The sequence below is a fragment of the Stegostoma tigrinum genome, chromosome 30 (assembly GCF_030684315.1).
Source record: "Stegostoma tigrinum isolate sSteTig4 chromosome 30, sSteTig4.hap1, whole genome shotgun sequence".
NCBI classification, from domain to species: domain Eukaryota; kingdom Metazoa; phylum Chordata; class Chondrichthyes; order Orectolobiformes; family Stegostomatidae; genus Stegostoma; species Stegostoma tigrinum.
The window spans coordinates 22326219-22353529 of NC_081383.1; the positions used below are offsets into that span (position 1 = coordinate 22326219).

At 40.9% G+C, this 27311-nt stretch overlaps 1 protein-coding gene across 2 annotated transcripts; it reads right to left on the bottom strand.

Annotated features, from left to right (window-relative positions):
- Window positions 1-547: 547 nt before the first annotated feature.
- Window positions 548-26151, bottom strand: mob3a (MOB kinase activator 3A). 2 transcript variants are annotated; one of them, XM_048559781.1, is made up of 4 exons: window positions 26043-26151; window positions 10397-10943; window positions 8270-8472; window positions 548-1512 (listed from the first exon to the last, which is right to left on the bottom strand). In XM_048559781.1, the coding sequence occupies exons 2-4, from the start codon at window positions 10812-10814 to the stop codon at window positions 1483-1485; spliced, it is 651 nt and encodes a 216-aa protein (XP_048415738.1). In that variant the 5' UTR covers window positions 10815-10943; window positions 26043-26151; the 3' UTR covers window positions 548-1482. The 2 variants fall into 2 exon arrangements, with proteins under 2 accessions (XP_048415738.1, XP_048415737.1); XM_048559780.1 differs by having other exon boundaries at window positions 8237-8472.
- Window positions 26152-27311: the final 1160 nt, after the last annotated feature.

The following is a 27311-nucleotide window of genomic DNA, read 5'->3' on the forward strand; positions in this document are numbered from 1 at the left end:
AAAACTGACTTCCAATCATGTCATAAGACAAGCAGTGGGTTTACTTGAGGGGCTGCATAAAAATTTAGTCCAAGAGACAGTTGGCTGCTGGAACCGCATCGAGAATTGTTCTAAAGGGACAATAAAGCAGAAATGTCTGGAATCACAGCAGTTATTGCATTTCTCTGAATTAATAAAACATTTTCTTACAGCTTGGTTTGGAATGAGCAACATTCATTGGAACCTATCCCTGGCAATTAACACAATGAACAGTTAGCATACTCCTGTCCCTAAATTCTATTTCCTACATATTTTACAAACATAACAGCTGATGAAATCCAGAAGTTCTAACATAATCTAACCTACATTATGATTAATATTCTGTTGTGCTCTCAGTCCCACAAAAAAAATGCATTCCTTTGCGTTCATGGTAAAAAATCACCAGAAAGAACATACAACAGTTAGAATTTGAGAAAGAAAAATCTAAAATGCTAATGTTTCAACAATATGACATTAATCTGAAAGCAAAATCTCTTAGAATTAAGTGCAAAGAAAACTATTCAAATAATTCAGACTGTAAGAGATTTAATCACATCATGAAATGTATGAAGACAAATAGATAAAATATAAAATACAACAATTTAAAGAGAATTTCTTTACACCACAGGTGCCCCCAGAAACTAGGAAAACTGCATTGTATTCAGTATTTATGAACAGTCAAGCTTTAAGAAAGAAATACTAGTTTAAAAAAGTACATCATTCATTTTTAAAAAGATTTTTTCTAAAAAAAAAACAAGCAATTTTCTTGTTCGGTGATATTCTATGTACCATACATTTACAGATTTTCTTGTCTGCAAGCCAGCATTGCTGATTGTACCATCACAGGTTAATTCTTTTATAAGGAATTTCTGATTAAACCAGTTGTTTAGGATATTCAGAGAAGTGAAATCTGCATGGAATATTGCAAATTGCTTCTGCCAAAGGTTTTCTGGCACCAGCCAGACCCTTTCATTACATCAGCACATGAATTGTGCAAGTAAATAAATTGAAATATTCATTTCTAAAAGGCATGGAAAAAGACTTACATTAGCTCGTTTCAATAGTGCCTTATCTTTTCTCATACATTCAAATGCGCTTCACTCACAAATAACTACAAAAAGTTAATAAATCTTTATATCCAGCAGAATAATTAAAATAGAAAAGCTATAATTTTCTCTTCATTTGTGCATCAATATAACTACAATATCATGCAATTTAGAGTAGTTATAAAATTTAAGCAATTAACTGCTCCAGGTAGCTGCATCACCTTATAGAATTTTCTGCAAACATTACAGTTTTCTATTGATATAGAAAATTCCATGTTAGGAATTTGTATCTTTCACATTTAAACATTATTTGAAACAGGAGAGAGTTTTCTTTCAAGTGGATTTCTTTTGTGTAAGAACATCCATTTCAATAAGTGAATGAAAAAGCTTCTTCAATAAGTGGTCAGCAGGTCCTTTCTCAATGGCACATTTGCATAGTCATCTCCTTCTGGAAAAGAAACAAAAGATTTTTTTCAGTGGGTAGTGATAGCTTTGTAACATTAACGTAAACCTTTTGGACCATGGAATATTTTCCACAGACAGGAGTTGAATCTCAGATTTTTTTTTAAGATATTTTACCCTTAAAGGTCACAAAGGAAGAAACCATTTCTATGGGCACAGAGTGAATCAATACAATTAGTTTTGGACAACTGTCGCAAAGAGTTGACACAGGCATATTGGGAAGTATGACCATAAGACCAAAAGATAAAGGAGCAAAATTAGGCTACTCAGCCCATCAAGTCTGCTCCACCATTCAATCATGGCTGATATGTTTCTGAAGCTCATTCTCCAGGCTTCTTCCTGTAACCCATGTTCCCCTTACTAATCAGGGACCTATCCATCTGTCGTGATACGCTCTATGACTTGGCTGCCACAGATTTCTGTGGCAATTAGCTTCATAGATCAATGACCTTCAGGCTAAAGAACTTCCTCCTCATCTCAGATCCAGCGAGTCATCCCTGCACTCTGAGGTTATGCCCTCCGGTCCTGGTCTCTCCTACTAGTGGAAACATCTTCTCCATGTCCATTCTATCCAAGTCTCTCAGTATTCTGTAAGTCTCAATCAGATCCCTCTTGTCCTTCTAAACTGCACTGAATACAGACTCAGAGCTCTTAATCGCTTATCCTATGACAAGCACTTCATCCCTGGTATCATTCTTCTAAACATCCTTTGGACTCCCTTCACGACCAGTACATCTATCCAGACAGGAGACCAAAAACTGCTCACAATATTCCAAATGCAGTCTGACCAGAGCCTTGTACAGCCTCAGCAGTACATTCCTGCTCTTGCATTCTAACCCTCTCGAAATGAATGCTAACATTACATTTGCCTTCATAATTGTCAACCCTGAACCTGTATGTTAACCTTAAGAGAATACTGAACTAGGACTCCCAAGTCCCTTTGTGCTTCAGATTTCCAAAGCCTTTCCCTACTTAGAAAATAGTCTACGCTTTGAGTCTTCCTAGCAAAGTGCATAATGTCACATTTTTCAATATTGTGGTCCATCTGCCACATATTTTCCCAATCTCCTAGCCTGTCCAAGTCCTTCTGTGGCCTCCACACCTCCTCAAACACTACCCATCCATCCACTTATCTTTGCATCATCTGTAAATTTAGCAACAATGCTCTCAGTTTCTTTGTCCAGTTCGGTAATATTTAACATGAATAGTTGTGGTTCCGACACTGAACCCTGTGGAATTCCACTAGTCACTGGCTGCCATCTTGAAAAGGCCCCTTTATCCCCACTGTCTGCCTTCTGCCAGTCAGCCAATCTTCTGTTCATGCTAGTACCTTCCCCCTACCATCATGGGCTCTCATCTTATTTCACAACCTCTTGCGTAGCACCTAATCAAAGGAAATCCAAACAGACGACATCTGCTCACTCTTTGACTAAGTTGCTTCTCACCTCATTAAAGAATTCTAACAGATTGGTCAAATATGATCTTTTGATGAAGTCATGCTGACTCATCCCTAGTTTACCATGTACTTCCAAGCATTCCACAATCTCATTCTTAATAATGGACTCTGAAATCTTACCGGCCTAAAATTTTCTGTCGCCGCCTCCCTCCCTTCTTAAACAGGGATGTTAAATTAGCAATTTTCCAGTCCTCTGGGACCCTCCCTGATTCCAGTGATTCCTGAAAGATCACCACCCAATGCCCAGACAATCTCCTCAGCCTTCTTCTTCAGAATCTGGGAGTGTAATCCATTCAATCTGGGTGATTTATCCACCTTCGGACGTTTTAGCTTTCCTAGCACTTTCTCCTTAATGATAGCCACTACACCTACCACTGTCCTGACTCCTGAAGTTCTGGTATGCTACTGGTGTCTTCCACCGTGAAGACTGATGCAAAGCACCTATTCTGTTCCTCTGCCAATTCTTTGTTTCCCATTACTACTTAGCTAGTCTCATTTTTCATGGTCCAATGTCTACACTTGCCTCTCTCTTACCTTTTCGATATCTAAAAAGAAAACATCTCGCATTTTTTATATTATCAGCTAGTTTACCTGCATATTTCATCTTCAGCCCCTCTATTGCTTTTTTAGTTGTTCTATACTGGTTTTTAAAGGCTTCACAATTCTCTCACTTCCCACTAATCTTCACTATATTGCATGTTTTTTTTTGTTTGCTTTTATGCTAACCCTGACTTCCCTTGTCAGCCTTATTGTCCTCCCCTTCGTATTTTTCTACTTCTTGGAGATGAATTTCTGCTGCGCTCCCAAAATACCTGCAGAAACTCTTGCTGTTGCTGCTCCATAGTCTCACCTGCTCAGCTTCCCTTCGAAACAATTTTTGCCAGTTCGTCCCTCGTGACTTTGTAGTTACCTTTACTCAATTATAATACAGTAACATCAGATTCAAACTTCTCTCTCTCTTTCTCAAATAGCAGTGTAAATCCTGTCATATTACGGTCACTGGACCCTAGGGGTTTCTTCACCTTAAACTCCCCAATCAAGTCTGCCTCTTTACGAATCACCCAAATCCAGAATTATTGTCCCCATGTGGCTCTACTACAAGTTGCTCCAAAAAAAGACACCATCTCAGAGACATTCCACAAATTCCTTTCCTTGGGATCTACTACCAACCTGATCTTCCCAGTCCACCTGCATATTGCAGTTCCCCATGATTAATGTAATAGTGCCTTTCTTACATACCTTTTCTTTCTATCTCCTGATTTGTTTTATGCACCATATGAAGACTACTGCTAGGAGGCCAGTTCATAACTCTCATCAATGTCTTTTTTCCCTTTGGGGCTCCTCACCTCAACCCACACAGACTCTACACCTTCTGAGCCTATATAGCTTCTTGCTATAAATTTAATCTCACTTTTTACAAACAAGGCAACCTCACCCTCCACCCATCTTGCCCTTCTGCCTGTCCTTTCAATAGGATGGGTATCTTTGGATATTTAGTCCTGCTCCCCTTGGTCCCACAAATGGCCTAAAGACAACCATGATTCTTTAGTGAAGCAGAAACAGAATTAATACATTCTCAATCATTTGTGAAATGCTTTTTCATATGATTTAGTGTTTTGAAAACCAATTACAACAAAGAAAAATAATGCCTAAGTAGGAATTTCCGAAGTTTTTTTGGTTGATATTAATAGAATGTACCAGCAGAGCTGCACCAAGGAATTCTGGCTTTCTTTTTTGTTACATGATTCACCCAATGAAACAAGAGGAACTGGTCTTAAACACAATGCCTTATAGTTTTTACCTTAAGGTCAACTAACCTCAGTGATATATGGGGAAACTATCAGATGCAATTCTGACGGTCAGAATTAATATGCATTTGGAAAGACAGGGATTAATCAAGAACAGTCAACATGGTTTTGTTAAGAGGAAGTCATGTCTGACCAACATGATTTACTTTTTTGAAAAGGTGACCAGGTGTGTGGATGAGGGCATTTGAATTTGATGCAATCTATTTGGAATTGAGCAAGGCTTTTAATAAGATCCTGCATGGGAGAATTACAGCAGGGGTACGAACCCATAGGATCCAAGAAAATTTAGCTAATTGGATCCAGAACTGACTGAGTGGCAGGAAGCAGAGGGTAATAGTCAAAGGGTGCTTTTGTGCCTTGAAACCCATGTCCAGTGGAGCTCTGCAGGGATCAGTGTTGAGCTCCTTGCTGTTTGGGGCTTATATAAATGATTTAGACTTGAACATGGTTAGGTTGATCTGTAAGTTTGTTGATAAGAAAATTATTGGGGTGGTAAATTGTGGAGGATAGCCTTATATTACAGGAGGCTGAACAGTGACAAATGGAATTCAATCTGGATAAACATGAGATGATATATTTGGGCAGGACAAATAAATCAGGGGAATACACGATGAATGGTTGTACTCTTGGAAGAACAAAGGATCAGAGGGACCTTAATGCGCACGTCCACCAGTCCCTTAAGGTAGCAGGACAGAAAAATAAAAAGGTCAAGAGGGTATTTGGGATACTTATACCGAGGCACAGAATTTAAGAGCAATGAGGATATGCTGGAATGTATAAACTGCTAGTTAGACCACAGCTAGAGAACTGTGTGCATTATAGGAGGGATGTGTTTCCACTGGAGAAGGTACAGAGGAGATTTACCAGGATGTTGTCTAGGCTGGAGAGTTTTAGGTATGAAGAGAAATTGGAGTGGAAAACATGATTGAGATGTATAAAATTATGACGGGCACAGATAGGGTCAGCAGGAAGGAACCTTTCCCCTTGGTGAAGGGATCAATGACGAGGGGGCATAGATTTAAGGTAGAGCTCAGGAGGTTTACAGAGAAATATGCTAAGAAATGTGTTTTCACCTAGGGGGTGGTGGGAATCTGGAACTCTCGGCATGTAAGAGTGGTAGAGTCACAAACCCTCATAATATTTAGATAGTATACAGATGTGCACTTTTGATGTCAAGGCATACAAGGCTATGGGCCAAGTGTTGGGAAATAATGCAGGAATAGTTGAGTGGTTGCTTTGGAACAGCACAGAATTGACAGAAAAAGGCCCTTTAACTGTATTACCCTAATCAACACTCAAGAAAGGAAATCGAAGCTGTAAGTTGACAGTATAGCATGGCCATGTTTTACAGAGGCAGTATTTAACAAAATTTGGACAAGAAGTATTTTAATCTACAGACTGTGTTCTGTGGTCATTTCACCATTGGAATTTTAATTAATAATTCTTTCATCGCCTGGTACACAAAATATTCGCTGTAATAAAAAAAATCAGAGAATAAGCCCTGGCCAGCAATTTACTGTTAACAAAACTTATAATTAGTTGACTAGATAAATTAAAGAATCTGTCATTTGGATCTGAACAGCAAACTTAAATTCTGGAATAAATATACATACATCAAAATTTAAATCAATTCCATTGCTGAGTCAGCTCCTGCAGAATCATTATTTTTTATATCACAATTGTAGAACTCCTATTACAAAACAATAGTAGTAATCTGTAGCAAGGTATATCTTTAGCAGAAAGTATCATTTCTCAACTGAAATAATTAAAACTTCTTGTGTATCCTCTTACTTTCAGTGTTGAACCATCCTTATTCCCAGCATGTCCTTACTTTAAAATATACACACTGTGCTTGCGAATGTAATTCTGGAGGCTTCATAATCATTAAAAATACTTTTCAAATCATTAAAAGGTCCAATGAAACATACTAAATCTCTATTTAATTTGGTTTTATGTAGCACTATTCTATTTCTTCAAAGTATTCATGCAAAGAGACTTGCAAGCCTATCATTTGATTATAGAGGGTATTCACCCATGCTACTTATAGCATGTTATCCTCCTTAATCTTTTAGACAATGCACCTTTGTTTAAAAATGGAGATAACAAAGTGTGGAGCAGGATGAAGACAGCAGGCCGAGCAGCATCTTAGGAGCACAAAAGCTGACGTTTTGGCCTAGATCCTTCATCAGATGACGTTCTGATGAAGGGTCTAGGCCCGAAATGTCAGATTTTGTGCTCCTAAAATGCTGCTTGGCCTGCTGTGTTCATCCAGCTCCACACTTTGTTATCTCGGATTCTCCAGCATCTGCAGTTCCCGCTACCTATGCTTAAAAATGGAACTGGTTTCAGTGATATCCAGAGCTTTAACCAATAATTTTAGTACATTTTAAGACATCCTAGTTTCACTTCTTCATGAGGTTACACAGAGTCTGAAGCACAGAAAGACTATTCCACATAACAAATCCATGTCAGTGTTTATCTTCTACATAAGCTTCTACCCAATCTTACTCGGATTAACCCCATCAACATATATTCCTATTTCTATTTCTGCCGCATGTGTGTTTGCCTTCTCCTTATATGTTTCCACTAAAAGAACTCATTATAGTAGCAAGTTTCACATTCTTCCAACCCAATGGGTAAAGAAATTTTTCACAAATCCCCTCCTGGATTTATTAGTGACTATTCAATACTCATGAACTCTTATGTATATGGTTCCAAGAATGCGATGTAATTCGATGTGGCTGACTAATATGTTGTTGCACTGTGTTCTCCAAATATTTTTAGAATTTATAAAATTCAGTGTTCTAATTTTTCAGTGTTTAGGAGTTAGTGCATATTGTAATTTGCCATTGAGTTGAAAAGAGCCAGAAGGCTACTGCAGAAACCTGGAACTCCAACTGGTTGAACCAGTGAGGTACGTTATGTTTCAACGGTGTGATTAGGTTGGTGGTAATCTGTACATTTTATGCAAATATTTGCTGCTCCCCACATATTTATGAGGAGATTCTAATTCTTGCCAACTGACTCATTCAAACATGTCTACTGATCAATATTAGTTTATACTTGTAGTGCCCTCAACATATTGTGTTCCAAGTATGTTAGCAAACGGAATTTGATGCCGAGTCACATTTGGAGACATTAGGATTAATGGTTTCGTGAATGAAACCTGGATAAATGCAATCAAAAAATCCCACCTGACAGAAATTCAACAGTTGCAGCACCCGTTTGACCAAATGTTCAAACATGCCTATGTATAAAGATGAAAAAGCATTTCCAAATCTGCGAACTTCAGCTTTCTACCAGTCCCCACGTTGTAGCCTCATTTTTTATAGGAACCACATTATTATCCCTCTATAAACAGCATTACACTATACTTAAAATTACAATAAAGGAGTGGCTAATAGACCCAGAAAGCACTGATCTCAGAAGAAATCTATCAAACAAACCTCATTGTTAAAATTATCTGTAGAGCAACGTACCAGTGGTACTAATTCTTTGTTGTCTATTAGATGGAATTCTGTAACAAAGTAGTAAAAATGCTTGTAACAAGTATTAACGTGCGCTTCTGCACCCATAAAGCCAATCCGGTCAAAGTGGTGGATGTAGACGTGGACAAAAACACGGAAAAGGCGAGAAAGGATCTTCTTGCACACTTGCAGAAAATTCTTAGGAAAGGGGGTACCTAAGAGAAAAAAAATATAATTTAACATTCTTACTAGTGTTAAATGGTGCAAGAAGCTCCATTTCTATAGTATAGACAGGAACTTTACACTGTATTTGAAGTTTGTGATACAGTTTATGCGTGTATAGTGAACAACAATTGGAAATAACATGTTTAAACCCGCACTTTTCAGAGTACATTTGCTTGAACCACTGTGCATCAGACCAATCTCTCGCCTAGTATTACATATAACCGAATATTTGTAATGCAGGATTCAAATTTTAAAATACAAGGAGGAGTTTTAAAAAAAAAATCAGTAACAGTACATATCCAATTTTGACAGGGTCAGAGGTCATACAACACCAGATTATAGTCCAACAGAATATTTGAGATCACAGCTTTCGAAGAGCTGCTTCTTCGTCAGGTGAAGTGAAAAGAAGCACATATGATAGGTGTAAGAGTCAGGGTATATGGGTCTAACCAAAGTAAAAGGTAATCTAAAACTGTACAATTAAGGCAGAGCGATCATAACAAGTTATCAAGGGGATGGTATCAAAACAGGACTGCAAGGAAAATTTTACAGAGAAGTGTGGTGGGGTGTCATGTAGCTACAGATACAGAACAGTATGGTGGGTCAGCATGCAATTCTTATACCTATCATGTTATTCCAGTCATTTGCTTTGTCTCTAGCACCACCTTACTTTTATTTTTTCATAATAATCTCTCTGCCTCTATTAATTAGATAATAGGTCATCCCTTCACTCACAGTGTCTGACACTCCTGATCACCTGCAGACACTTTTTAATCAGCCTGTCACCACTCCACTCAGACCATTTGTACTGTCTTTTGATCTCTTTGATTATAAATTCTGCGCCAGGGTGCATCACTTCACCTGATGAAGGACCAGCATTCCAAGAGCTTGTGATTTTAAATAACCTGGTGTCACGTGACTTCTGAATCCGTCCAACACTGGCACCTCTCATCACGGCAATGTTGATAGTGTTTTAGAAATCTGGAATTCCCTACCAAAGTTGTAAGTAAATTCATTGAAATTTTCAAAATAGATTTGTTTTGGCAAGAGTAAGGAGGACCGCAGAACCATGATCTAAGAGGGATCTAACTGAACAATGGAACAGGCTTCAGGCTGAATGTTCTACTCTTATTTCCTTGTTGATATTTTGCTAATATTGCTATCGTGCACTTTTTGCTTTGTCTCTGTAGTTTATGGTCTACATACCACTTAGTACAGTCATAAATTAAACCCCAGTCTGACAAACGCAAAGGGAATAAAATAAATGAACCCAATCTGTTTGCAGCAAATTTTCTGTAAGTTACACTGGAATTAGAATAAGAAACAAGTGATCATAGAGTCTCTACCGAGACAAAGTCCATTTAGCCTTTTGAGTCTGCACTGATCCTCTGAAGAGCATTCCACCCAGACTGACACACCCTCCACACCATCGTTGTAATCCTGCATGGGCTTTTTTATCATGGCTAACCTACCCAACCTGCACATCCCTGGACACTATGGAGCAATTTTTAGCATGGACAATCCAACTAACCTATAGACTTTTGAAATATGGGAGGAAACCGGAGTACCCAGACGACACCCTGGCAGAACATGCAAACTCAATATTGAAATGGTGGCAGGCCAATCAACATTATTGAAATGTAAAACTTTCGTTCACCAGACATTGCTTTATCAATTAACATGTAGTGTGTAGCTGCCCCCTCTTACATTCCACCATCAATTCAGTTTTGAATGGATAAATGACTTTTGTGATGTAAAGTGATTCAGGCACTTGATTATCTATGATTTACAAAATATTTTAGCTTATTGATAAATAGTTATGGTTTAGTAAATAGTTCAAAATGACATTTACTCAGAGAACACTGACAAAGAACAAATGAAAAGCATAACTAGTATTTGATTGTTTCAGCTCACCAACATTGGTTGGAAATATGCTTTCATTGTTCACTTGGGTTTCAATCCAATCCATAAGGAGATTCATATATTGTGGTGCTGACAGTGCAGTAGGCTTTTTGTATTTATTCTCATCTTGCCATCTGTATTCATATCGAGGTCCTCCTGACATTATTGGGCATGTGTCATTTGTGCAGAATTCTGATACAGTTCCATAAATGAGATTAATACGGTTGAAAAAATCTACCACATGTACAGCAACCCAGTCATTGAGATCCTCATTTGAAGGGAGTTGCACTGCCAATTTCAGATCTAATCCAGCATTCAGCGATGCTTGTGCCCTTTTGTGCAATTCAAACCTCTGTGTGCCTGGCTCAAATTTACGTTTTGGACGAAAAGTCTTATCTTTATTGAACACCTGTTTCAAGGCCACTGCCATGTTAAAACCACTGAGAAAATTATCAAGAGCAAGTCTTCACAATAAGGTTGGCACTCAAGGCAATTATGTTTCTTCCAAGACCAAAATTCGTCTGTTGTGAAGTTGCTTGCATTCAATAAGTCTTCAATTCTGTGAAAAATATAGGAAACAAACTTGAGTCATGTTAGAATGTTATTATAATTCATATTACAGTACAATTTAATGTTGTTGTTGACAATGTTATTCCTCCCAGAGACAGAGAATTTAGTTTTTGATATTTTAATTTAGTTTTCATTTTTCTAGCCCTTTCAGGACCTTAAAACAGAAGAACATACAAATCACACTTACCCTCAGTGGACAAGTGTATGTTACGTTTTAAAAAATGATTTACTTTACCACTGAAATAACATTAATGACAGAGCTGCTCTTAAATAAATCAAGGTACAGAAAGATTAGAACTTGTTTCATTACCAAGTTCTTAAACTGAACAAATGTAAACAAGTAGACCACTACACCTTCAAAATGAATTGGAGAGGATTTACACTCACTGTTGGTACTTTGACATGATTTCTCACTTGAAGCATAAAACTACATGTAATACAGACATGCATGCTGGAGGACTTAGAGATTACAGAACAACTGAGTTACTACAATGGAACTCGGCAATTTTCATGTCTTTTCACATTTCATCTCATCTTTACGGAATACTGGGCCACCATTCAGCAATTGATTTGAGTGTAAATTATACAAAGTATTTGTTAGAACGCAGTTTGAGCACTGACAACAGTTTAGGGCATTGAATTTTCCCAATTCTGTCATCTACAGCTTGGTTCTGAAAAATGTCTTTTGTCTTTTGAAAGATGTTACAAATTGTTTTAAAATAGAAAAATTAAAACAATTTATCATATTCCTGAGGTGAGATGCTCACTTTAAATGTTATGGCACATTAGCTATTTAGTGACAACTACTGAAAAGCCAAATAGTAGGAGTAAGAATTTTAAAATTCTTTCTTCTGCCAGATTGATTTCTATTTTTACAAATATTATTTTACTTCTGATAATTTGGAGATATCTATTCCTTAAGCAGCAATTGGATGCATTTTTGCAGCTTTAATCTTCAGCCTATTGGTTTGTTAAAAATGATTGCCATTAAATTAAAGGAAACCTGAAGAATGTATGGCTTACATGGCTTCAAAGCTGAATCCATTGCAAAGTTCTCCCCAGAATTTTTAAACTTGTAATCAAACCAGGAATCACCCTTCCCCAGGCTATCAATTTCTTTTTACTGGAACAGCTAGGCTTTTGGTTAACAGCCAACAACAACTTTTAAGTGATGACAAATAGTATTCCCATATTAAAAAAATGCTACAAGCACCTACCTTCTCATGCAAAAACTCACTCCCACCACTGCCAAATTTTTATAATCAATCAAATTTAATTTGAAAACAGCATATTTATGTTTATCACTTTTCTTAAGATTAATTTTATGCCCCTAAACAGAAGCTGTAATAACAAAGGTCAATCAAAAGGATGTAATGAACAGCTCATACACCACCCAGCTGCTTTTGACAATAGTGTGTGGTCTTCCTGGTTCCTCTATGTTTTATAGCTTTAATTTTCTTATCTAATTATGTGATGTAACATGGAGGCATGGAAAATCCAGATACCAGTTTAGCATATTAATCTGGGAAAGTTAGGGAACTTCCCAGTTGAATTGCTTCCGAGAAAATTTCAATTATTTTCTTAAGCAGGCTTAGAGTACACTACTTTCTTCATTGGCCGCATACTCAGCTCAGTCGCTGAGAGAAAGTGGCACGAATGACCGACGACTTAGACTTATGGAATCATTTCTATATTGTGGGCAGTTAAAAAGAATACTTTAATTTGAATCTTGTCTAAACAACCAATCATTTCATCTTAATCTAGCAGCTAAAGTATCAACAGTCTTGATATGTTTAGACACTTGCTTGGTTGAAATACTGCTGTGAGTTTTAGAGTCAAACATGAGTGATCAGACAAGCTGAAGAAGATATCAACTTAATGACCTCCCTCAGGGATCTGTTCTACCACCACCCCTTTTTAACCTACATATAAATGACCTAGCTGTGACCAGATTGTGGAGACTACATCCTAGAAGCCACACTAATGATACAAAACTTACAGCTTAGTGATGCCTGAAATAGCATCTTCAAACAAGTACCACAAAAATTTTGGGCTGTATTTTTCACTTATATAATGTTAGTGCTTCTCATGAACTCAGTCCCAGCAGTCAACTTCATAAATATGATGCTCATCCCGTTTACTTGGGTATGACTACGTACTAAAAACAGACTGAAAACTTCAAAGAAGGTTAATCACTAACCATGTAGTTCTCCTCGGAGCAAACGCCATAACATTCATTTGTGCAAGTTGTTATCAATTTGCGTCATATTATGCTTTCACACTTTCATAGTGGATACTAAACTGTACATTCAGTGCATCTACAGTCAGATATACTATGATTGCCAGACTTTGCAGGAGCAAATACAAACTATGTTATTAGTCCAACCGAATGGTGACCAACACACACTGCATTCATGTTAGCAAAATCCTTTAAGATGGCTGGAACAATATGCTAAGTCTACATGTGCTGAATAAATCTTGGCAATAATCTGAGCAAGTGTATAGGCACTACAGCATAGGGATTTCCCTTAAATTACTGAGAAGCTTTTCATGAATCATAAAAGAACTAGGATTCCCCACACTTCCACTGGCTGCAAACAACAGGACTCTCATTACATATCAGTGAAGGAACACAAAAAAGGGTCACCGTAACCAGATGTGTTTTACTTCTATTCTTATGAAGTAGGTCAAAAGTGAATCTTTGGCATTTGGGTGGTTACTGCAGTAGGAAGAAAATAAAATCAATGGTACTGGAGAAAGGATTCAGAGTCAAGATATATAATTATTGTATAAGTGCATGTAAAGACAAGAAATTAAAAACCTCTGGATTTGTGTGACCATGTGAGTGTGCATCTAGGATGGGCACTAAGAACAAGGATCAACTTATACTTGGGTCACGTTAGCCTTCTAATAAAGCAATATCACTAAGTATGGTAAATGCAGCTCCTTGGCACTGTATTTTAATGGAAATTGCATCATTCCTCCAGTGCTGTGATAGTTAGACTTCAGATTTCAGTCCAAATAATTACTGCTAACTTAAACCAGGGATAGACAATAGAAAGTAGAAACTTGCATTTTTACTGCACCTTTTAAAACCTCAGGATGTCCCAAGCTGCTTTACATCTATTTAAATATTTTTAAGAACAACTTTTGTTGTTTGGTCAATATGTATGTGGGGAGGATATGTAAAATCAGCAGTGGGAGGAAGAACTGAAGTCAGGAATACAAGTTACTATTTAACAGCCAGAGTAAGAATAGCAAAGCAGATCAAAAAATGTGTTAAATGAATTAAGATTAGATAAAATTATTTGTACATCCTAACGGAAGAAAGAAGTGAGAATTTTAGTGGATAAAGGCTCTACAATACTGATCTTCACACAGTTTTTGGGAAAATGGAAAGAAGTATATTAATTGTAGACTACCTAACACAGGATTATAAATGGTACAGAGGAGAACTGAGTTAATAATGAACAATAATAGCTATAATGAACTATAGTAAACCAAGAGGTTGGGAAACAAAGATTAGACTAGAATATAAACAAACAGTTCTGTTTCACCTTCGACTGCAAGCCATCAACTAGAACGCAAAGATTGGCTGATCAAAATAGATAGTAACCATACGTAATTAATTAAGAACTTTAATGCAAAGTATAGGTACTTTTAAATAAGACTGGATTGTCTTATAAAAGGAGTTTGAAGCAGTTGACAGCTCAACGTTCTTTCTATGCAAGAAATAAGTTAGTGCGAGGCAAACATTGTTTAAGAAAGGTGAAGGCTGAGTAAGATTGCAGGAGTAATTGAAAACTGAATTGCTATCATTTGTGACGTATGATCATCTATGCAAATAGAGTTTGTGCCTGACGTTAAACTACCTTGCGCCTAATTAACATATGCTTCTGTGAACCACAGATGGAAGGAGGTGGTCTGAACATAAGTAAAAATATTTTGTTTCAATTCTACCCAATTCCTAATTTGTCCTGTGGGTCATGGGTTAGAAGGACATGCTCATTCAATAGCGTAAACAAATTATTATTGAGGAAAAACAAAATGAACTTAGACATGTAGCTGAACATAAAAAGAATTTCCCCTTGTTATGACATTTTTGTGACATCCTCACTGCGTTGTAACAGCAGTGGTGAATAACCCCTTGCGACATCACAGCTCTAGGACACACTAGAAACCTCCCAATGTAAACAACAGACAAAAGCACTTCCAGGTTTAACACAGTACAAATAATATTTCATTGAACCATAGTACAAAGTCAAGGATAGAACTTATCAGAATCAAAACAAGGTCCTAAACCATAAAAACCTGATCATCCCTTAAATCTGTCGAATGTCTGTACTTTGCTTTACAAAATTAGTATAATCATCCAAGGAATGACAAGAGACCTCCTCCTGCAGCGCAATCCAAATTTCTTCGCTGCTCTCTGAAAGGCATCCATGTCCCTCACCTTCCTGGACCTCTCAGTCTCCATCTCAGGCAACCAGCTTGTAACTGATGTCCATTTCAAGCCCACCGACTCCCACAGCTACCTAGAATACACCTCCTCCCACCCACCCTCCTGCAAAAACTCCATCCCCTATTCCCAATTCCTCCGCCTCCGCCGCATCTGCTCCCACGATAAGACATTCCACTCCCGCACATCCCAGATGTCCAAGTTCTTTAAGGACCGCAACTTCCCCCCCACGGTGATTGAGAACGCCCTTGACCGCGTCTCCCGCATTTCCCGCGACACATCCCTCACACCCCGCCCCCGCCACAACCGCCCCAAGAGGATCCCCCTCGTTCTCACACACCACCCTACCAACCTCCGGATACAACGCATTATCCTCCGACACTTCCGCCATTTACAATCCGACCCCACCACCCAAGGCATTTTTCCATCCCCACCCCTGTCTGCTTTCCGGAGAGACCACTCTCTCCGTGACTCCCTTGTTCGCTCCACACTGCCCTCCAACCCCACCACACCCGGCACCTTCCCCTGCAACCGCAGGAAATGCTACACTTGTCCCCACACCTCCTCCCTCACCCCCATCCCAGGCCCCAAGATGACATTCCACATTAAGCAGAGGTTCACCTGCACATCTGCCAATGTGGTATACTGCATCCACTGTACCCGGTGCGGCTTTCTCTACATTGGGGAAACCAAGCGGAGGCTTGGGGACCGCTTTGCAGAACACCTCCGCTCAGTTCGCAACAAACAACTGCACCTCCCAGTCGCAAACCATTTCCACTCCCCCTCCCATTCTCTTGATGACATGTCCATCATGGGCCTCCTGCACTGCCACAATGATGCCACCCGAAGGTTGCAGGAACAGCAACTCATATTCCGCCTGGGAACCCTGCAGCCATATGGTATCAATGTGGACTTCACCAGTTTCAAAATCTCCCCTTCCCCCACTGCATCCCTAAACCAGCCCAGTTCATCCCCTCCCCCCACTGCACCACACAACCAGCCCAGCTCTTCCCCCCCACCCACTGCATCCCAAAACCAGTCCAACCTGTCTCTGCCTCCCTAACCGGTTCTTCCTCTCACCCATCCCTTCCTCCCACCCCCAGCCGCACCCCCAGCTACCTACTAACCTCATCCCACCTCCTTGACCTGTCCGTCTTCCCTGGACTGACCTATCCCCTCCCTACCTCCCCACCTACACCCTCTCCACCTATCTTCTTTGCTCTCCATCTTCGGTCCGCCTCCCCCTCTCTCCCTATTTATTCCAGTTCCCTCCCCCCATCCCCCTCTCTGATGAAGGGTCTAGGCCCGAAACGTCAGCTTTTGTGCTCCTGAGATGCTGCTTGGCCTGCTGTGTTCATCCAGCCTCACATTTTATCATGCTGAGTTATTGGTAACTTAAGAACTCTCATAAAGGGACATTTATCAAGAAGGTCAATTATGACGGGGAAGGCAAAATCTGTCTTCATCAAACATTCCCTCATCAATTTTTCAGCTGAAGTTACTGGATTGCAATCTGGAGTAGAATAACCTCTATAATAAAAAGTAAAACAGTGAGGGTGCTAGAAACTGGAAATAAAAACTGATGTGCTAGAGAAACTCAGCAGGTCTGACAGAATCTGTGGAAAGAGAAGGTGCTGACATTTGGTTCAGAAGTAGTTTGTTTTGACTCGAAACATTAACTGCTTCTCTCTCCATAGAAGCTGCCAGACCTTCTGGGTTTCTCCAACACTTTCAGGTAGTGTTTTTATCCTCTTTCACACCCAAAACATCAACTGGTCAATACTAAATACCCAATTGCTACAGCTTCGTCAGGAGTTCTGAACTGACAGCAACTTCTACAGTATGCACATGGCCAAAAGAAATAGGAACAGGAATAGATCATGCAGCTTTTGAAACCTGCTTTACCATTTAATATGATCATAGCTGGTCTTAGACTTCTACTCCACTTTCATGCACACTTCCCATACTCCAAGATATTCTGAGACAAAAATTCTGTCTATCTCAGCCTTAAACATGTTTGAGGTTGCTGACTTGCTTGCCAAGCTGGCTTGTTCTCGTTCAGATGTTTCGTCACCATGCCAGGTGACATCATCAGTGGAACCTCCAATGAAACTGTGTTCTTCTACTCTGCTTGGTTTGTTATGGTGAGTAATGTCACTTCTGGTTTTGATCTGTATGGGTTTGTATATGGGGTCCAATTCTATGTGTTTGTTGATTGCATGACAGGTGGAGAACCAACCTCTAGGAATCCCATGCGTGTCTGTGTTTGGCTTGGGCTACTACGATTGCCTTGTCCCAGTTAAACTGATGGTCTTCATTGAGTGGGCTTAGGAGAATTGTTGTCAAGTCCGCTAGGAATCATGGTGGCCCACAAGCCCACAGCCACTCTACAACAAACACTCACAAGGAGTAAAGACCCCAATCCCACAACATGCAAAACCGACCTGGTTTACAAAATACCATACAACGACTGCCACAAACATTACGTCGGACAGACAGGAAGGAAATTAGCCATCAGAATACATGAACATCAGCTAGCAAGCAAAACGGCATGGCGAGCTCTCGTTAATATCGTTGCAATCAGTCAATGAAGGCCATCAGCTTAACTGGGAGAAGGTAATACAGTAGCCCCAAACCAAACATAGACACGCATGGGAATTCCTAGAGGCATGGTTTTCCAACCGTAATGCAACCAACAAATACAGAATTGGACTCCATATACAAACCGATACAGATCCAAACCGAAAAGACACTACTCACCAAAATGGACCAAACAGTATAAATTCCAAGCGGAGTAGAAGAGCACCGCTTCATTGGAGGCTCCACAGATGTCACCTAGCACGGTGGTGAAATGTCTGAACTAGAACAAGCAGCTCTGAGCAAGTCAACAACCTCACACACAACACAAGCTACAAGTCTTTGCCAAAACTTTGAACTTTAAACATATTCAATGAAGAAACATCCACAACCTAAGTGTACAGAATTTCAAAAATTCATTAGCTATTGAGTCAAAAAAATTATCTCAGCATTAAGTGATAGTCCTCTGTGTTTTAGATTCATCACCTAATGGAAACAACCTCACAATGTCTATCCTGTCAAGCTGTTCCACAATAACTCCTGTCTTTAAGTGCAGAAATCCGGTAGTTTCTGTTAGTGAATCTACACCTTTCCAAAAGGTGCATCGTTGAGGTTTCCCATCATCCAGTAATCAGTTAGAAATTATTGAACTGAGGAGAATTTCCACTTGGAGTCACAGTAAAAACCTTGGAAAGTCACATTTGTTTAACCATATATAACTTCAGTTTTTAATAGTACGCTATATTTATAATAACTGCTAAGTGGCCTCACTGGTTTGAAAGAGTAATTTCAAAAATGATTTAGAAATTCCACATGCTGTTTGTTTATGGAATTTAGCTTATATCCGCATTACCTACGTATAACCCAATCACTGTTTCACTATCTGCAAAATTCAAAAATTTAAAGCAAAAGGGATTTAGTGGTTTGCACTTCCTGGTTTGCTGTCCGAGAATAATTCAATGCGATTGGCTGCTCAGCAGCTTGCTGATGTCATCGTTGACCACGAAATTCAGCTGCTACTTCTGTAACGTTTCGGAAATTCTCTTTCACATCAAAAATCCATACTAATCAAGGCATAAAACTGAGCCAAGTAATGTAGAGATTGCTCAGTGATAAGTAACTTAGACGCTATGCTTTTAAAGCTAAGTGATTTTTTTTATAACCTATACCCCAGAACTACATAGGACCTGCAGACATACAACAATATATCATTTCTCCATAGTCATTTATTAATTGTAGAGAACAGAGTAGTAGTAGAGCAAAAGAAAGTTTTCCCTGATGCACTGAAAAAAGTGTTCTCCAATTCAGTAGGTTTAATATTTAGGGTCAATATGCCAAGCACGTAAGCAAGTTTGAATTTCCTCAGAAATAAACTACGTAGTTTATTTGTAATCATACTTTATTTATGAAATCTCCCTCTTCCACACAGAACAATGGTCATTATTTATCTACATTACTAATTACTGCATTTATTTCAAGAGGAATTGAACATATAAGTAAGGATGTTATGCCTCAGTTAAACATGACATTGCTGAGGCCACATTTTCAATAGCTTGTGTCGTATTCAGTTTCTTTACTTAAGGGAATCAGAGGCAGTTCTGAAGAGGTTTACTAGATTGATATGTGGAATGAGGTTATCTTATAAGGAAAGTTTGAACAGACTGAGATCTTGCCATGGGAGTTTAAAAGAGTGAGGAGTGACTTGACTGAAGTGCAGGCAGTTCCCAAGTTGTGAATGGGGTCAATTCTTGAGACCATTCACAAGTCAAATTTGTTTGGATTTGAAACGCAATGCAGGACTTACAAAATAGCTGTTCATAAGTATGAGGAAACATTTACGTGTCAGATCTTTAAAATTATACCTATGTATACTTAAATAAATATGAACCATCACAAGTTGTTAAATTAGGGATCCACACATGTAACGTCATGAATGACTTTGATAAGGTTGAAGTGGAAAGGATGTTTTCTCTTGCAGAAGCGACAAGGGCCGGGGACACTTTCAAAATCAAGTTGGCATTTTAGGACACGGGTAAGGAGCTATTCTCAATGAGTTAAGAGACTATGGAACTCTGCTTCAAAAGGTGGTGGTGTCGGGGTCATTAACTATTTTTAAGTGGGTAGATAGATTTGCGTTGGGCAAGAGAAATAAAGGCTTTCATGGTAGATGGGCATGTGCAATTCAAAAGTCAAGTAGATCAGCCACGATCTTATTGAATGACAGAACAGACTTTAGGGGACAAATGGTTGTCTTCTGCTCCTTATTCATTTGTTAAAAGGTATCCGCCACATATATGGAATAGTATTGTGTCTAAACCATTCGATTTATATTGTGGTGCAGATTCAGTTGCACTGGAACACCACTTATACAGGGGACCTAAAGTAAGATATTACATTGACAGAATGTCAGCTTTACTCATCCTGCATTTAGTGCATAGACATATATCACCTATTAAAAATTATTATCAATGGGAAGGACTGATTAGGGATAGTCAACATGGCTTTGTGCATGGGAAACTGCGTCTCACTAAGGTGATTGAATTTTTTGAAGACATAACAAACACGATGAGGACCAAGCGGTGGATATGATCTATATGGATTTCAGTAAGGTGCTGCATGATAGACTGGTTAGTAAGGTTAGATTACATGAATCGCAGAACTGGCTGGAAGGTAGAAGACAGAGGGCGGTGGTGGAGGGTTGCGTTTCAGGCTGGAAGGTGCCAAGCGGTGTGCCACAAGGATTGGTGCTGGATCCACTGTTTTATGTCATTTATATAAGTGATTTGGATGTGAACGTAGGAGGTATGGTTAGTGACTTTGCAGATGACACTAAAATTAGAGGTTCGGTGAACAGCAAAGGTTACCCCAGAGTACAATGGGACCTTGATCAGATTGGCCAAATGTGCCAAGGAGTGGCAGATGGGAGAGAGATAATGGGAACTGCAGATGCTGGAGAATTCCAAGATAATAAAATGTGAGGCTGGATGAACACAGCAGGCCAAGCAGCATCTCAGGAGCACAAAAGCTGATGTTTCGGGCCTAGACCCTTCATCAGAGAGGGGGATGGGGAGAGGGAACTGGAATAAATAGGGAGAGAGGGGGAGGCGGACCGAAGATTGAGAGTAAAGAAGATAGGTGGAGAGAGTGTAGGTGGGGAGGTAGGGAGGGGATAGGTCAGTCCAGGGAAGACGGACAGGTCAAGGAGGTGGGATGAGGTTAGTAGGTAGCTGGGGGTGCGGCTTGGGGTGGGAGGAAGGGATGGGTGAGAGGAAGAACAGGTTAGGGAGGCAGAGACAGGTTGGACTGGTTTTGGGATGCAGTGGGTGGGGGGGGGAAGAGCTGGGCTGGTTGTGTGGTGCAGTGGGGGGGAGGGGACGAACTGGGCTGGTTTAGGGATGCAGTAGGGGAAGGGGAGATTTTGAAACTGGTGAAGTCCACATTGATACCACCAGTTTCAAAATCTCCCCTTCCCCTACTGCATCCCTAAACCAGCCCAGTTCGTCCCCTCCCCCCCACTGCACCACACAACCAGCCCAGCTCTTTCCCCCCCCACCCACTGCATCCCAAAACCAGTCCAACCTGTCTCTGCCTCCCTAACCTGTTCTTCCTCTCACCCATCCCTTCCTCCCACCCCAAGCCGCACCCCCAGCTACCTACTAACCTCATCCCACCTCCTTGACCTGTCCGTCTTCCCTGGACTGACCTATCCCCTCCCTTCCTCCCCACCTACACTCTCTCCACCTATCTTCTTTACTCTCTATCTTCGGTCCGCCTCCCCCTCTCTCCCTATTTATTCCAGTTCCCTCTCCCCATCCCCCTCTCTGATGAAGGGTCTAGGCCCGAAACGTCAGCTTTTGTGCTCCTGAGATGCTGCTTGGCCTGCTGTGTTCATCCAGCCTCACATTTTATTATTATAGTGGCAGATGGGGTTTGATTTAGATAAATGTGAGGTGCTGCATTTTGGAAAGGGAAATCAGGGGAAGACTTATACACTTAATGGTAAGGTCCTGGGGAGTGCTGCTGAACAAAAAGACCTTGGAGTGCAGGTTCATAGTTCCTTGCAAGTGGAGACATAGGTAGAAAGGGTAATGAAGGTGTTTGGTACGCTTGCCTTTATTGGTCAGTGCTTTGAGTATAGGAGTCAGGAGGTCATGCTGCTGCTGTACAGAACATTGTTTATAAAATCATGAGGGACATGGATAGGGTAAATAGGCAAGGCCTTTTCCTCTGGATAGGGGAGTCCAAAATTAGCGGGCACACGTTTAAGGTGAAGTGGCGGGGGGGGGGGGGGGGGGGGGGGGGGGGGGGGAGATATAAAAGGGACCGGGGGGGGCAACTTTTTCCACATAGAGGGTCACGCATGTATGGAATAAGCTGTGACAGGAAGAGGTGGAGGTGGGTATGATTGCAACATTTAAAAGGCATCTACTTGGGTATATGAATAGGAAGGGTTTAGAGGGCTATGGGCCAAATGCTGATAAATGGGACTAGATTTATACTGCATATCTGGTCAAGTTGGACCAAAGGGTCTGTTTCCATGCTGCATATCTCTATGACTCTATGCATAAGCTACAAATTAAATCAACAAAGACCCAGTGGATCATAGGACAGCTTTTTTCTCCTTCATTATAAAATCATGAGGGATGTGGGTGTCACTAGCTGGGTCAGGATTTATTGTTCCATTTATTGCCAAGAGAGCAGTGAGAAATCAAATGTGGGTCTGGAGTCACATATAGGGCAGGCCAGGTACAAGCAGCCTCCATTGCAAGCCAGCTGTCCAGTTAGCTAAGCAAACTAACCCCAAACACAATGCGTGGCACGGTTGTAGAATCTCCCTTTCTTGATCAGAAGGTCTAGGTTGAAGTCCCACCTGCTCAACAGATGAGCCCTAATATGTCTGAACAGGTGATGAAAAGTATCTACAACAAACTAGGTATAAAGTAGAAACTAACAGTTCTTAAGATCCAAATGTAAAGCTCAACTGGTTACTGAATTACTTCCACAAACGACCATTGTGCAAATGTTTCAACTTCTATGATCCGTTATGAGGCAAAAAAAAAGCAAGCACACAGTGAGATAGATGGAACAGCAGGTTAGACACTCATCTTTCACATCTAGGAGCACAGTTTAAAACAAAACCAAATAGATAGGAGGAAAATCTTCTCAACTGGCTGTATAATGCAATTTACAATTTAACACTAGCATGAGAAAGTAATGACCCTCATATGATAAGCTTTTTCATTACTGTTAACATTTTGTACTAACTTTATTTTTAAAACCTAAAAGTAAGGGAATATAATTGGCCAATTCAGGTGGTATCATTACTGAATTCCATGTAAAAGACCCAATTAATCAGTTATGATTCACTTCTGCCTAATCATCAGCTTCAGCCCTCTACATGTTTGTTTTATCAGAAATTATTTTTCAACAGCTCCCTGTTATTTTGACTCAAAAAAAATTTCTCCCTATCTACTGGGATTTTGAAAACTTGAATCAGTCCTGTTTCAGCCTTCTCAATAGATTCAGCTTTTGCGTTTCACAGCAGAATATTCAAAGCAATGAAAATAATTTAATGTGCCTTCCAAACACATGTATTGCAAATTATTGTGGATTTCCTACAGAGTTGCTCACAATCTGTTTGCGATTAGCCCATGAACACACAATCTATTTTCTCCTGTAGCTTAAATCAAAGCTACACGTCGAGCTGACAAATAGATCTGTGATCAGTAAGGGTGTTATTCCTATGACAAATAAACTATTTTGGTTGAACTGAAGTTATTTGCAAAGAGCAGTTGACTTGTGATTAAATGACGGTTAGGAATGTAAAGAAAAAAGTAGACTTCATATCCAGAATTGGCTAATGTCTGCACATGACAGAGGTTACAAAAACTAAATGAGATTTTGATGCTGATGTCCACATGGCACTGCCACAGGTTGTACACAGCCCCTGGAACTGCCCACAGGTTGATTATGGAGTGACTGGCACTGCCAACAAGGTTCACACACAGTCCCTTGCACACCTCACAGATTTTGTATGCAGTTCCTTGCAGTACCCACATTTTCCTACAGTCACGAGCACTGCCCACAGGTTTATTATGGAGTCTCTGGCAGTAACCGTAGGTTGATACAGACCCTAGCACCACCTATAGTTTGGTATGCAGTTCCTGACATTTGCCCACAGGTTGATTATGGAGTTCCTGGCATTGCTTGTAGGCTATAGAGTCATACAGCAATGGAAACAAACCCTTTGGTCCAATGAGTCTATGCTGACCATAATCCCAAAGCAAATTATCCAACCAGCCTGCATTTGGCCTATATTTTTTCAAACATTTCTTATTCATGTACTTATCTAAAATGTCTTTTAAACTTTGTAACAGTACCTATATCCACCACTTCTTCCGGCAGTTCATTCTACGCATGAACCACTGTGTAAAAAAAATGCCCCTCGTGTCTTTTTAAAGATGAGAGAAGAAAGAATTAAAAAATATGCACCCTTGTCTTGAAATTCTCCAGTCCAGCGAAAAAAAACACCTGCCATTCACCTTATCTATATCCCGCATAACTTTTTAAACATCTATAAGGTCACTCCTCAACCTCCAACATTCCAGTGAAAAATGTCCCAGCCTAGCCAGCGTCACCATATAACTCAAAACACTCCATTTCCAACAACATCCTGATAAATCTCTTCTGAACAATCTCCAGCTTAATAATATCCTTCTTATAAATGGGTGACCCTGAGGTGGACACAGGATGCCAGAAGAAGCCTGAGTGATGTCTTGTACAATCTCAACATGACATCCCAATTCCTATACTCAAAGGACTAAGCAACTGTGCTAAACACCTTCGTAACCACCCTATCCAAATGTAATGTAAACTTCAAAGAACCACCGGGTCTTTCTGTTCTACAACACTACCTAAGGCCCTACTTCTAATTGTTTAAGTCCTGCCCTGGATAGTTTACCAAAATGCAATACCTTGTATTTATCCACTCTTCAGCACATTGACGCAAATTATCAAGATCTCTTTGTAATCTTAGATGACCTCCTTCACTGGCTACTATATCACCAATTTTGGTGTTACCTACAAATTTACCAACCATGCCTTCTATAATTTTCATCTAAATTGCTTATATAAATGGCAAACAAAAGTGGACCTAGTCTCAATCCCTGTGGAACACAGCTGGTCACAGGCCTCCAGTCCAGAAAACAACCCTTTATGTAGTTGATAGCACAGCCCACAAGTTGACATACAGTCCCTGACATTGACCACAGGTTAATTATGGAGACTCCCAGGTACTGACCATAATTTGAGATGGAGTATCTGGCAGTGCCCATATTGATTATGGACTTCTTGGCACTGCCCACAGGTTCATGATGGAGCTCCTGGCTTTGCTCCCAGGTTGAGATGCAGTCCCTGATGCTGCCTTTGAATTGATTATGGAGCATCTGGCACTGCCCACAGGTTGAGACACAGTTACCTGCACTGCCCACAGTCTGACAGTCCCTGGCATTGCCCACAGGTTGACACACAATCAATGGCACTGCCCACGGGCTGATAATGGGGCCCCAGCACTGCCCACGGGCTGATATACAATCAATGGCACTGCCCACAGGCTGGTAATGGGGCCCCTGGCACTGCCTGCGGCTGGATTATTCAGTTTGACAGAGAGATAAGAGGGGACTGAGCGATGGCAGGATACACAACTTATCCTCTGTCACCTAAGAGTGGAGTGGGGTGGGGCGGGGTGGAGTGGGGCAGTGCAGCGCAGGTTGGATGGACAGAGTAGGACCGCGGGCTCCCCCTGGCTACGCGATGCTGCCAGCGTTAAAGAAAAGACGGATGGAAGCGGCCTGTACCTGGGCCGGTAACCGCCCTTCGAACTCCAGCCTTGACCCTCCCGCCCAAAACTACATTCCTCCTCATGAGATTTGGCAGAAAACGGTTACCATCCTCTCTAATTGTGTTCATTTAACGCCATAGGCAACAGTAGCCCGTTCAAACCCCTGCCCAAGCTCCTCCTCGTCACCCACCCGTTGCCCCTCTCTCACCCACCTTCCTCTTCCTCCTTACGGACGCTCCAGCCGCCCCAGGCTTTCCGCGCTCATTGCTGCGCATGCGTCTAATCCATTCCGTCCTCGTCGCACTGACCTCTGGGTGTTGTAGTGCCCAGTCAATTAATGATGAGCCTACGACGAGCAAGGATGGTGAGAGATAACAAGGTGTGGAGCTGGATGAACATAGCAGGCCAAGCAGCAGAGGGCCTAGACCCTTCATCAGAAATAGAAGAGGGTTCTGAAATAAATAGGGAGTGAGAGGGAGATGCATCGAAGATGGATAGAGGAGAAGATAGGTGGAGAGGAGACAGACAGGTCAAAGAGTCGGGGATGGAGCTAGTAAAGGTCGGGAGGGAATAGGTCAGTCCAAGGAGGACAGACACGTCAAGAGGGCGGGATGAGGTTCGTAGGTGGGGATAGGTGAGAGGAAGAACAGATTAGGGTGGTGTGGCCGAGCTGGGTTGGTTTTGGGTTGGGGGGGGGGAAGGGAGATTTTGAAGCTTGTAAAATCCACATTTGTACCATTGGGCTGCAGGGCTCCAAAGCAGAATATGAGTTGCTGTTCCTGCAACCTTTGGGTGGCATTGTTGTGGCACTGGAGGAGGCCCAGGATGGAAATGTCCCCTGAGGAATGGGAGGGGGAGTTGAAATGGTTTGTGACTGGGAGGTGCAGTTGTTTATTGCGAACTGAGCATACTTTTTCTGCAAAGCAGTCCCCAACCTCTGCTTGGTTTCCACAATGTAGATGAGGCCACAATGGGTACAGAGGATGCAGTATGCCACATTAGCAGATGTGCAGGTGAACAACTGCTTGATGTGGAAAGTCTTCTTGGGGCCTGGGAGGAGGTGTGGGGGCAGGTGTAGCACTTCCTGCGGTTGCAGGGAAAAGTGCTGGGTGTGGTGGGGCTGGAGGGGAGTGTGGAGCGGACAATGGAGTCCCAGAGAGAGCGGTCCCTCTGGAAAGCAGACAAGGGAAAAATGTCTTTGGTGGTGGGGTTGGATTGTAGATGGCAAAAGTGTCGGAGGATGATGCGTTGGAACCAGACACTGGTAAGATGGTATGTGAGGATGAGGGAGCTTCTTTTTTGGTTGTTATTGTGGGCACGGAGAGTGAGGGATGAGTTGCAGGAAATACAGTCGAGGGCATTCTGGATCACTGCGGGGTTGGGGGGGGGGGTGGTAGTTGTGGTCCTTTAAAAAACAAGGACATCTGAAATATACGGTAGTGGAATGCCTCATCCTGGGAGCAGATGCAGTGGAAGCGAAG